We start from the raw sequence: 13072 nt of genomic DNA on the forward strand, positions 1-13072 counted from the left end.
GTATAATAAATGGTAGTTCTCTACGCACAATGGTTATAGATTAATTTGCTTTATAGCATTCGGCTAATTGTATTTTATCATTTAATTATATTTTATTAGTATTTTAGCATTGAACGCCTTTATTTCTCTTTATTTTCAATTGTTCTCTGTTTTTTATATTCTTTGTACTACCACCTTTCTCTTTTTCTTGCTTTCAATTTATAACAGTTAATTCCAATAAAATTCAGAGAATCTTTTCAGGATATTCTATATATTACAAAACGGAAGTTCACTTAAATATTGTAGATAGAAGTTGAAGAAAAAGTTGGTTAAAATAGATAATTCACGCAATAGATAAAATCTCAATAATGAACCTCGCGATTACAATATAATAATACATAAAACGCGGTTAATATATCTCATTTTAAAATATTGTTAATTAGATCAGCTTACGTACTTAAGTTGATTATAATTTCTTGAGTATGACAAACAGGTACGTTTAAGACATGCCGTTATATTATTGACTTTTATTAAAAGTACGTATACATGCGCTAAGTGTGTACAAAATTACAATAGCATTACGTAGAAGAGGTTCCGGTGGAAAGAGTATGTACAACAGGGTAATACATCTATATTTATATGTATATCTATGCATATATGTATAAGGAAAGATTCATTTTTTGGATGAAAGGAGGACAAAGTTAATAAAGAAACTTAAGATATATGAGCATCGTCATCTTAGTTTCTTAAACCGGCAGAATTTAATCCGTCTCGTATAATCTTTCGATTAAGCGTAGGCTTACAAGAGGATCTCGATATGTGATACATCTGTCCTTCGTTACCTCCGCTTACTACGCTATTTATTGAACTAAGAGTAAACATACATCGCGAATTTTAACGCATCTCGTTTGTTCTTCCTCGAGTTTGATATATAGCGACGTTGCTGCGGCTTCGTCCCGAATGTGAACTGGAAGACGTGTGCCTCTCGAATGTAAAATGTTAAAATGCAATTATCTTTTGCAGTTTTTCAAATATATTTGTAAACTAATTGTAAGTGCTAAATTTGCGTTAAAGTTACCGTTAGGAAAGTAACTGTTTGATATAAATATATTATAAAGATTACAAATGTGTAGTATAAAAATATTTTATAATATAAGACAATTTACATTCTAGCAAAATTTACATTCAAGCAAATATTAAAACGATATTTATTATCGATCTCGAGCGCAAGTTCGATCGCTCCGAAATAGCCTTGCAACGAAGCCGGGCAACATGACATGACTTGTCGGAAAATAGACTAAATAAACAAACAGTAACAACAAAAATATAAAAAAAATGTTCTCTTTTCGTGATCAATGTAAGCATCGAGCTATTCCGTCGTGCTGTCGGCACGACGAATTGGCGCCATCCATTATTTATGACACTGTTGCACCATGCTTGCACATGCACGGTAAGCTGTGCGATGATCGAAATATTAATTCTAAATTTGAATCTACATAAACTTGTAATATTTTTCTGATTCTATAGTAAAAAGATACTTTTTAATATTCTTAATATTCTGTTGACAATTCCATTTGAAATAATTAATCATTCAGATCATTGTATTAAAATTCGTTAATTAATAAAGTATCCTAATATTTCGATCAGCTGCAGCGACGAATTACTCAATCTCGTGAAAATAATAAGGAAAGCAACAAAGAAGCTTCTTCGAAGTCTTTCCTATTTCATTGGTTGCATTTTGGCACGGGGTTGATTGTGAGTCACGCGCGCTTATCTTTCGTCTTGAGGCGAAATTACGCGCAGAATTTTAATTTGAAAAGTATTCGCCCATCAAATATTAAATTTAGAAGAATTCTTCCTATGAGAATACATCAATTTTTATGAATATTAAGCCCTATAAAATCATTAATAAACATATAACAAATAAATTTACCATAACAGAAATAGAAAAGAAACAACATAACAATCATGATAAATAAATAAATCAATATCATAAAATGAAATATGTTGCTTCGCCTGTTTTGATAGCAGCAGATTTCAATTATTTCGACATACAATGATTCATAAATCTACGGAGAATACCGTCCAGCGGCTTCGTTCGCAATCAATCTTCCCATACGTCGTGACTCGTTCTCGTTTGAGCGTCTATAGCGAATCGAAATTAGATTCCCGATCGCTAGTCTGTGAAAAATATCAATTAATAAAACTGAAACGGTAATTTCAGTAGGATATTAAATATTAGTAATACAAAAACAAATTTTGGATATAAATTCGTAAGACACACTATCTTACCCTATCCGGACTGTATAATGGCGGATGTTGCGCCGGAAGTCTCAGTGTGCTTCCTAAATCGCGTTCAGCCATGGTGTGACCCTCGCTGGCGCTGTCTCTGATGTCTCTATTGTCTCTAGTGTCTTTGCTGTTTCTTCGGGCGGCGGCGACTTTTGTCGGCGGTTGGATCGTTGTTTCACCGCACGATCTCGCTAAAGTAGAACCAGCCTCGCCTAGATCCAATCTAAGAAGCTTCGTCGGAGCTTGGATAGTTGTCTCGCCGCATGAACGAGCTAGAGTCGAATCGAGATCAACCTGAAGATCTCCGCTCCTTAATACCTTCGTCGCTGGTTCCACAGTGGTTTCACCGCATGAACGTGCCAAAGTAGATTCAGCATCCACATTACGGGTCACCGTCGCTGATACCTGTCAATAATTAAAATCCTACTTTTTGTACTTTCTAAACTTAGGTTGAGACAAAAACAGAACCATACCTGAAAACCAGCACTCACAAGAGCACCCGTGGGTGTCATCGGATTTCTTGTACCTTGCAAATCAGCTTCCTTGCAGTCTTTCGCGCTAGATATACTTTGTTTCCTATTGGCGGGAGAGCTCGTACCATTGTCGAGATAGTTTATAAGTTTATGTTCCTCGGCAGCAAATGTACTCATGACGGTCTTATTGTAATTTTGTGGTGATTGCGGTGCCGATCGATATTTCGCGCGTGGAATCATAACTGTTAAGGAACGATCACGTTGATCGTCGTTGACTGGTATCGCTACAGAATAATTAAATTTATTAAATTAAATTGATTGAATTTATAAACATAGTGCGATTTTAGTGTATTATATTTGTAATCAACAAATATACAAATATTATATGTTACACGTTATACAAATTTTATAAAAATCCTGAATATGAAAGAGATTGTTTGAAATATAATAAATAAGAAGTGGCAAGTAAAACGTACCGGTTGCAGGCACCATAGTAGTTTTTCTGGGAGGATGACGAGGTTTCGCGCTGATCTTACGAACTGGTCGTTTGTTCGGCGGCAAGGGAGCTATCATTTGCGGCGGCGGTGGCAAAACATGCGGTACGTGATGTGGTATCGCTAAGTCAGTGACGCTACCCTCGCTGCTGGTATCACCACCTGTTCCAGGGATCATGGCTCGTCTGTCGCCGGTCTTCCGATTACGTCCTGGGCGACGGAAGCATGTCATTCCCAAACAGATTGCTAAGAGACCCAGCAAGATCGCGCCGGTCGTCACTAGAGCTATCAATAAAACTGCAAATATATGGAAATATAATTGTTAAGAGTTCCATTTTATATGATATTGGTTCTCTTTAATTGCAAAATCATTATACTTTATAAGAAATGCTTTTTCACCTTTGAGATTAACTTGACATCGTTGACCGCTGTGCCAAGGGAAGCATTCGCATATTTCTTGACCGAGAGAATTAGTAACGCAATGACCTTTGTTATTGCAGCCCGCGCATCCCAGTGGCGCTTGCGAACATACCCTTCCGGGATATGCTGGGTTTTCTGATAAATCAGCCCAGCCTTCTCTACAAGAACATTGATAGGATCCTCGTAAATTGAAACATGCTGCGTGAGATGAACAATCATGATGCGGACCACCTTCCTTGGAAGTACATTCATCAAAATCAGTCGCCTCGATCTGAATTAGAAGAATGAAATATCAATAATCCATAATTATAACAATTGCCTTTTTGTAGTTATTAATTTATATTGCCACGATTCAATTTACCGAATCAAGATTCTTTGAAGCATAGACCTCAGTACCACCTAAACTGTAATTGCTTCCAACTAAATATTTCCGAAGGACTTCTTTTAATCTGGTTTCATTAGAGTTATCGCTTAATTGCACATGAAACTCGACTTTTGTAGGATCCGGAATGAATCCAGCAATTTTGAGACCTCTGTATACATCTCTCAAATCACTCTGCATTAAAGTTCTATCTAAAGCTTCCTTTGTCGGAACTATCAAACGTTTATAAGTTGCCGATGTAGAATCGTTTAATGCAGTATCATACGCCACGAATTCATGGCCGATACGATCCAGACCAACACGCAGCGTGTATGTGTAGGTCGCTAAAAATTATTATGCGTTAATTTAAACGTATTAAATCGAGCAATAAGTATATTCGCAAGCAAACTATATCAATAAAAAATGCATACGGATTTACTATGAAACTTACGTTTGCAAGGGCGATCCGGAAACATTCTCGCAAATCCTGGTCGACAGACGCATCTCATCTCGGTTCCTACTTCGGCACATATTTCAGATTTGGATGATTTACACTCCGGTATGCATTGATTCACAATTGGTGTAAGAGGTATTATCGGCGCACCAAGTATTCCACCTGTCAATACTCTATGAATTTCATTACCCATTCCATCTTGCTCATCACGAGAAATTTCCTCCCCGTATTCAGCCTCCACCTAAAAGTCAAGCAAATTATTATGCCCGTCTAAGTAAAAATTATTTCTTAGTTATTTATATTTTAAAATTATTTGATAAGAAAATATCGACTTTAGAAAAATAAAAAAAAACAAATTTCTTAAATAAAACACGCTGATGAGAAGCTTCTGTTTATTGTGACGAATAGTATTTATTTCATAAATCAGTACCTCTTCTCCTCCAGGCACAGGTGGTTTCTGATCGCTCATTACAACAAATATAGAATCATTATCTGCTATGTTGTCGTATGTCGAAGGTATCCTGGTAACAATCGGTTGTAAGATTGTTGAAGTTACTGTAGACACTACGCTTGTTGGACGCAGCAGTGTTTCCGTCACAGTCTCGACAGTCGTCGTGGTCATTGTGTGCGTAAGTAAAAGCGTCCTCGTCGTTGGCGGCGAACCCAACACCGATGTTTTAGTTCTCGTTACCGTTGAAGTTTTGAATCTTGTCACCTAATTTACGATCATTAATATGCAATTAGTACGGTTATATATCATTAATCAATAATAATATGATTATTTAAGAAAGAAACAAATATTTAAATTTATGTCAAGATGTTCGTACCTCTTTTGGTTTCGTGTGAATAGTAGCATTGAATTGATTTTTGGCAATGGTACTGGTCGCCTTTACAATATTTTTCGTAAACTGCGTATCCGAGTTGCTTATCTCGGGACGCGTCTTATTGCCCGGTGTTGGTATCAATGTATTGATTACTTTACTGATCGAACTGTCGACTCTAGTCACAATTATGGATGACTCTTTATTCGCCGTTTTATTCACGATGCTGTATTCGATTATTTGTGGTTTTTGTGTCTTGATATTCGATACTATCGAATGCTGTTTCTTTTCCGTTTCTATAATGAATGTTAAAGACTCGGTAGGTTCCAATCTTGTTGACGGTAGGATGCTTTCGCGGCTAGATTCTAAGAATACCGGATGCTCGGGTCGCTTAACAGGATTTGATGGAATGTCTAAAACGTACGACCTCGTCGGATTGACATCATGGTGAATTGTCGATTTACTCGACTGAATGTGATCTATTTGAGGTGGTCGCAGTTTTGTCGGTATTACTATATTTGTCGTCAACGTCGATGTCGATTGAATGGCAATTCTAAAATGCAACAATTTAATTATTATAATTTGTTTTAACAGAGATTTTATTAAATAATTTACGTAATTTACGTACCTAGACACATGTCTTGTATCAAACGGTCGCACGGTGTAAATGCTGACATGTTCGCTCATTCGCGTTTTTACAGGTTTAAGGATGTCGGTAACGTCAACTACGACTGGTAGATCAACAGTACCATGAATAATTGGGATTTTCGATTCAATATCCTGGATTACTGGAATGTGAGACGTCGCAACGGCAGTAGCTATCTGTATGGAACCGGAAACTGCGACAGCTGGCCTTATAGTAGCGATCTCGAGCGGTCTCGTAGTTGTTAATATTGGCGGTGGCACCATGTCCTAAAGTATAACAAATATATCGCTAGATTATGCGACTGTTTTGTAAAAATTTTTCTCAAAGTTTTTTATACAAATTTTGGGAAGATTTTTTAGAAATATTGAGAAAGTCTATATCTTTTTTTAGAATTTTTTATATACATTCTGAAATATTCTAAAATTTCTCATTCTGTAATTTTTAAAAAAATATTTTAAACATTAAATTTATTGAAATTTAAATCTAATGAAAAATTTAAAAAATTAGAATTATTTCAGAATCCACATGAAGAATTCTAGAAAAGATGTAGACACTTCTTTATATGATGACTTTCTTTATATAAAAAATTTTAAGAAATTTTCTAAAAAGTTATAAAATTAATCTGAGAAATTAAATGATAAAAGAAATTCTGAAATTTATATATTATAAATTTTGAAAAATTATATAAAAAATTCTGAGAAAAATTTTCACCAACGTACGAATTGCAAATCAAATATTTCGAAGTAATTCAAAATATTTTTTTAAAAAGTAATTACCTGTGACAATAATTCTACGAGGAAAGGTCTTGTAAGTGACGGTCTTGGGCTGGGTGGGACCATATTTGTGTTAGGCGGTGCAATCGTTGTTGATTCTTTTAAAGGTACATATTTTGGCGGCTTCAAACCTGATTCGTCGGTCGTCATTAAGGCGAATCTATCATCTACGGGTATATGAGTGGTAGTGATGTCCACTGGTGGTGGTGACAATCCGAGCACGTCGCTTGATGGCGGTGGCGGTTTAAGTCCTTCTTGCTCTTTTTTCTTTGATTGATTTAATCCGATCCCCCCGTTTAGAGGTGGTGGCATCATATTTCTAGAGGGAACGTCCTTGATTTTGTCCTTCTCGCTTTGAGAATCCGAGGAAGCAAAGTTCGTCTGATAGGCTGTTTCCAAAGTTTCATCGTTCTTTTTATTTTGTGATAAATTATGTTTCGTGACTAACATGCTGGGCGGTCGCTCGGTTTGCGTCTTACTGTCTACCTCTTCGCCCATAGCCTCGACCGACATGGAGAACTTAACATTCGGACGACCATGCGTTTCTAGTTCCGCAGTATCGCTCGAAATAATTACCGGCTCCGGCACTTGGGGTTTCGGTTTTGTCAGAATATGAGGATATTCCGGATGCACTCTCGTGAACGTTCCATGTTCTGGTCGAACGATATTCGGACGTTTATTGCCGATTATAATCGGACGAGATGTAGTGCTATTTTTATTTTCAATTGTTTTCTGTTGAGGATTCACAATATCGGGGATTGGTACATCCGCATCCCAATTCTGAAGATTATGATTTATTTTTATTCTATGATTCAATGTTTGATTGACAAAAATTTCCGCATTATTCGGTTTGACGTTCTCTGGACGTCTTATAGAGTAATCGGGTCTAACTTCTAATTTAATTGGTGGTTTCGTTAATATCTCTGGTTTATTCCGAGTTAGACTGGGTCTAGAATCAGGCCTAATTGGTCTAGAGAACGGCCTTCCAGGTCTATCTACCTCAACGCCGAATTGAGATATAATCGCTGGTGGCTTCAAATCAATGATATCATCGCGTTCGAGTGAGTTCAGCGTCGTAACTTGTCCGCTTTGCGTCTTAGTCGTAACTGGTCTTGCATTTTCATTATAAGGAGCGGGTATACCGTGAACTATTTCGTAATCGGGTTTATAGCCTTCTTTGTATCCGTAAGAAGTAGTCGGATCGACATGACCATTATAAACACCGAAAGGTTTGCCTTGTACTACGGGCAATTCGTAAGGCCTTGTATTGTAGAAATCGGTACCATGAGGTCCTTGCAAAAGTGGCCTCCCATCCGTTTCGTGTTCGTAAATTATATCCTGTTCTTGCTCGACTTCTAGCGGTTTGCCTACAACCGTATTGATGGAAATAACTGGTCCATATAAAGTTTGCGATGTCAGAGTTTGATTGATGCTTTGAGAATTCGTTGTGTCTTTTTTATTCTGACCGTCAGTTTCTTGGCTTCTATTTATTTTTCCATAATACTGATTCTGATAATTAATATATTCCGAGGCACCAATATCAGAATCCAATTGTATTTGCTCTGTATTAGTCTGCCATTTTTCAAGATGATCTGGCAATACATGCTGCGTAGCGGATAGTTGAGAATGCTTGTTTTCTTCCGATATCGGATTTGGATGTAAAGGATTGTGATATTCTATTGCACCAGTGGGTATGTTATCGTTCTGCTTATTATCAGTTGGCAAATTCGGCGGCGCAACATTACCTATGTTTATCTTATCCGGATAAATATGAGGTCTATTTTGATTGTCAATTTGAAGAGTGAATATATTAGGAGTTATTCGAGTTGGTTCTTGATGAGGCTGAGGATTCATTGATGGACGATGCGATAATATAAAGGTGTTGTGCGTCTTTATTGAAGGTCTCTGTGGTCCCGAATACGTTGGTTTCCTAATCGGTGGATATCCAGTAGGTCGTTCCACGAAAACGTGTCTATCTAAAGGCCGATTGGTCGTTGGTCTTGGTCGTGGTCTCGGTCGATTATTTAAAGCGAATCTAATCGGTTTCTTGTCAGATTTCCAATTGGTACCTAAGGTTATTTCGTTTCCAGAATCTGGTTTTCCTAAGAATATATATCGATGTGGAACTTCAGTCGGCGTGACTTCCACACGCCTCGGCGGAGCTTGTTCCATCGGAGTTTGACCATTCGAAAAATGACCACGCATTGGTGGTTGGTGAACTGAATGTACGTGAGAATGGACAGACGAATGACTAGCAGGTTGCGGTCGAACGTTTATTGTCTCGGGTTTGTGATGTACAAGAATTTCTGTATGAACGTGGCCTTGACCAGAACCTCCAGATCCATCAGGTCGTTTAATCAGATGAATCTCCGATGGTCTTTTATCGGGTCTTAGTACAGACACCTCTGGAGTTTCTAGTGGTCTCTCGCGTACAGGTGGCAACAAAATATGTGGACGACTGGAAAAACCTGGTTTTGATGAAGAAATCTTAAAGTTGGTAGGTGGTGATGGTGGAACCATGTAATGAGTTGGATTTTTCTCGCTCGAATATTGAGGTAATTCTTCAATCTAAACATGTATATTAATATAAGAAATGTTGCTTTATGCGATGGCACTAATAAAATTGATACACATACCTTTTGAATACCAATGAAACTTGGTCCAACTTCAGGTTCTGGGTAAGGAGATGGATCGTCAAAATATTGGCCACTTATATGAGGTTCATTAGTATCTCCAAAAATCAGAGCTTGCGTGCCACCTTGAGGAATTACGACATTAGCTACTTGACTGGGTTGGATATTGACTAATAAAGGTTGCCCCGTTGATCTATCAATAACGTGTGGGATCTGATGAACTATTGGTTTGGTAGAAATCGGTTTTGATTCTGAACTCTGTATAATAATAGAACTATCCGGTAATAGAGGATCTTTTTGTGCCCATGGTGGTTGTTTCTGTTCTTCCGAAGATAACATAATTGAAGTCGGATGTGGTTTTTCGATCGGTTTGTCCGGATGAATCTTGAAATGAATTATTATATGTTACGCATACACACATACACACACACACACACACACACACACACACACACACACAGAGCATACATAAATATATATAATGCAAATGTATATATTACAAATAAAACGTACTTCATCATGTCTTGCCGGTGGTGTTAAGGGATCTTTAGCGCTCCATGGTCTTCTATATTTCTCCGGATTCCACTCTGGAATTTTAGGGTTCACATTAGGATTCGCATATTGTTCTACGTTTGGTCTGTTAGGTGGTTTAAGTAAGGGATCATTCTCCAGGATATCCTGTTTTGCTGCGATTCTCTTAGGTGGTGATTGAATGGAAAGCAACTTTTGAGGCTGTTTAGGAGCCGTTGGATGATTTGCATCGAGAGGAATGGAAATCGGTACTTTCAGATGTTCCTCGTAAACCTGATGTGCTGGTAAAATTTGTATTTGTGGATCTTGTGCAGTTTGTTGAGTTTGTACATCGTCGTTGTTCTCTAGCACCTCTAATACAGGATGCACTGGAATATTCGGTACCGGTAATGGTGGCGGTTTCATGCCAATATGCTCTTCATCCTTCAGAAGCGTCTGCGGCGGTCTCGGCGCCATTTTGCCCGGTTTTCCTATGATAACATCGCTATTTGCGGTAATTATTTCACCCGGAGATATTGGTATACCGTCGACAAGACTGCTGGTAACCTTGTGGCGTGTCTCGGCAATGTAATTATGATTGAGATTCGCCAAATGAGCAGCTAGAAAAGACAATCATTTCATATTTGAAACGTGCTAAATAAAACATAATAAATAGTTATTGTTAGTTTTTGATAAAAAAAGAATATTATTACCAATATGTTGGCTTTCAGCGGTTTCTATATCACCGTCAGCAAATTCTGCGACAGGTATGTAGATAGGCGATCGTTGTGTTGTGATTTCTTGAATCTCTGCAAGAGATACGCTATCGTTTCTACGAGTAGCCGCAGTTTTTCCTTGCAATAATCCGGCCATTGCTGTGATTACCGGTCCCAGAGCGGATAAACTATTTATTCCTAAAGAACCCAGACTAAGAAGAGGTTTGCTAACTGAATCATCGTCTCCAGATTGAGAATTTGGCCTTTTATTTTGTAGTACATCGCTTAATATTGTAGTACCATTATTATCCTATATAAAAGTTGCAAATCTCATTTATATATAAAATATTCGCATAATTTGATATGTTCCAGAATGATAAATATTATTGTGGAAAACATTTTTTCTCATAATTTAGAAAAAGTTTATAAATGAAAGTTGATACCTGTTTATCAATTGAATCTACTGGCTTTATATCAGAGTTAGTATCCTCCGACATTTCCATTGACATTGTAGTTGTTGAGTTGTTCGTGGGACTTTTCTCGTGTTTTTTTATTTCTGTAATAGAGGTTGATTGTAGGAGATCTGAGGTCGCAGTTGGCTCGATCTGATCTTCATCATCGAAGAAGATAATGGTCGAACCCGTGACGACGTTTTTCACTGGATCGGAATGATGCGCAGTCGTTAATAAGGCGTTCATATAACCGGCGTCTAATAAACTCGGAGCTATTGATTCTGTTACGACGTTTTCAACGATATGTGAACGAGATGTTACAGTTGTTGATGTTTCACCATCTGGACCAGCCTATTTATGATAGAAGAAAGATTTTAAATGTTACAATTCATCATATCTCAAATTAAATTCAGCTTGAATTATTTTTAATCATTTTTACAGGTCACCATTGTTCCTACTCAATATCGTCATTAATTTAAAACAATACAGTTAAACAATTTAACTCAATAAAATATATTAAATTTGATTCAAATTTAGTTTATTATTTACTAAATTTATATGTTAATGTGAACGTATTTACTTGAAACTAACTACAAAAAGAAATTGATTACATTTTGGCATTCATGGAATTAAAAATATTATTTACATTATAAAATTTTATTATTTAATTCAAGAGAGGTTGCCATTGCTCATTTCTTCTATTTAATAGTATACATAAGACATAAATACAATGTACCATGTATATTTACCTGTAATAACGTTGTGAAATAAGTAAATGTGGTAAGGTATGTTTTAGTGGCGAAGATCTGTATAGGTTCCGGCGTAGGACTAACCGGAGCGGTTTTCATAGTTGTTTTTCGCACTGGCACTTTTTCCAATACCACATCAGTCGATGTGGCTACGTTTGTGCGAACTACCGTGCTACCTTTCTCCAAAAATGTGTTGAAATACGTGTATGTGATGTAATATGTTTTAGTCATATCCGTCATGCTACTGTCAGTGTTATCTAAAGCAGTCAGAGTAGTTGTGACACTGGTTGGTCGCGGCGGAGGTGCTGATTCTGTTACTATTAGCTAAAAACAAAAATCGAGAAAAATATATAATGTCATAATAAATATCAATATAGAAATTTGCGGTAAGAAAATAAGTTAACCTGAGTAATCGTGTCGCTGATCGTCTCTATTTTCGTTCGACCTTCTTCCATAAATGTTTTTTCCAACACTGTGGTACTGAGGTATGTATTGGTTTCTGGTCGCGGAGCTTCTGATGGCTCGAGAATCATGTCTAGGTAATGTTGCGGCGCGGTAACCGTGTTCGTTATGACTCTCGTGCTACTTTCTAAGGCATCATTCACATCCGGATGATCTGTGTTTAAAGTCAAATATGTGTATGTCGTTTTAAATACTTCGGTGCGTAAGGTCGGGGATGCATCTAGAGTCACGGCTGCTGTTTCGGAGCCAGGTTTTCTGTGCCGTTCCTCTGTTGCTGTATTCGCTACCACCTAAAAGAAATAAAATTATTATATCAATGAGAATTTTTGTAAATCATTTCAAAAATTGATTATCGATTATGTGAAATCTGTTGTTTGATGATATGAAAAAAAATGTGTGAAAAAGAGATTAAAACTCAGAGAGATTTTATTTAATATCAAAGAAAGATTTAATTAATCGTAATTAAACTTTTTTGTAATAATTTTCCTTCAGAGAGAGAGAGAGAGAGAGAGAGAGAGAGAGAGAGAGAGAGAGAGAGAGAGAGAGAGAGAGACTTAATGATTATCAGATATTTTAATAAAAATTACATTAAAATTATAGACTATTAATACTATTTTATAATCGACAAAAAGTAAATTCAACATGTTGCAACTCTATTTATTTTCTTCACAGTAATACCTTTGTAAAATAATTTATTACACAGTATTTCTTACAGTTGTAAATGAAATATTCCATATGATTTAAAGTTGTTTATAAATTGTAAAAGGGAACAGAGAAAGTTTTTATTCGAAGAAATATACTTATATTTATTATATTGTATATAAGTATATAAATATA

At 36.6% G+C, this 13072-nt stretch overlaps 1 protein-coding gene across 1 annotated transcript in view; it reads right to left on the minus strand.

Moving 5' to 3' along the window:
• Window positions 1-1999: 1999 nt before the first annotated feature.
• Window positions 2000-13072, minus strand: part of LOC108691154 — a gene marked incomplete at its 5' end in the record, with an annotated part of 24902 nt that continues 13829 nt past the window's right edge. The window contains 17 exon segments of the mRNA XM_018198809.1: window positions 2000-2160; window positions 2272-2676; window positions 2745-3028; window positions 3221-3535; window positions 3638-3929; window positions 4020-4363; window positions 4471-4743; window positions 4876-5188; window positions 5301-5847; window positions 5923-6206; window positions 6717-9281; window positions 9350-9730; window positions 9860-10476; window positions 10570-10882; window positions 11016-11375; window positions 11774-12097; window positions 12178-12525. Coding sequence (XP_018054298.1) covers window positions 2125-2160; window positions 2272-2676; window positions 2745-3028; window positions 3221-3535; window positions 3638-3929; window positions 4020-4363; window positions 4471-4743; window positions 4876-5188; window positions 5301-5847; window positions 5923-6206; window positions 6717-9281; window positions 9350-9730; window positions 9860-10476; window positions 10570-10882; window positions 11016-11375; window positions 11774-12097; window positions 12178-12525 — 8001 coding nt within the window.

Source organism: Atta colombica, unplaced genomic scaffold, assembly GCF_001594045.1.
Source record: "Atta colombica isolate Treedump-2 unplaced genomic scaffold, Acol1.0 scaffold41, whole genome shotgun sequence".
Classification (NCBI taxonomy): domain Eukaryota; kingdom Metazoa; phylum Arthropoda; class Insecta; order Hymenoptera; family Formicidae; genus Atta; species Atta colombica.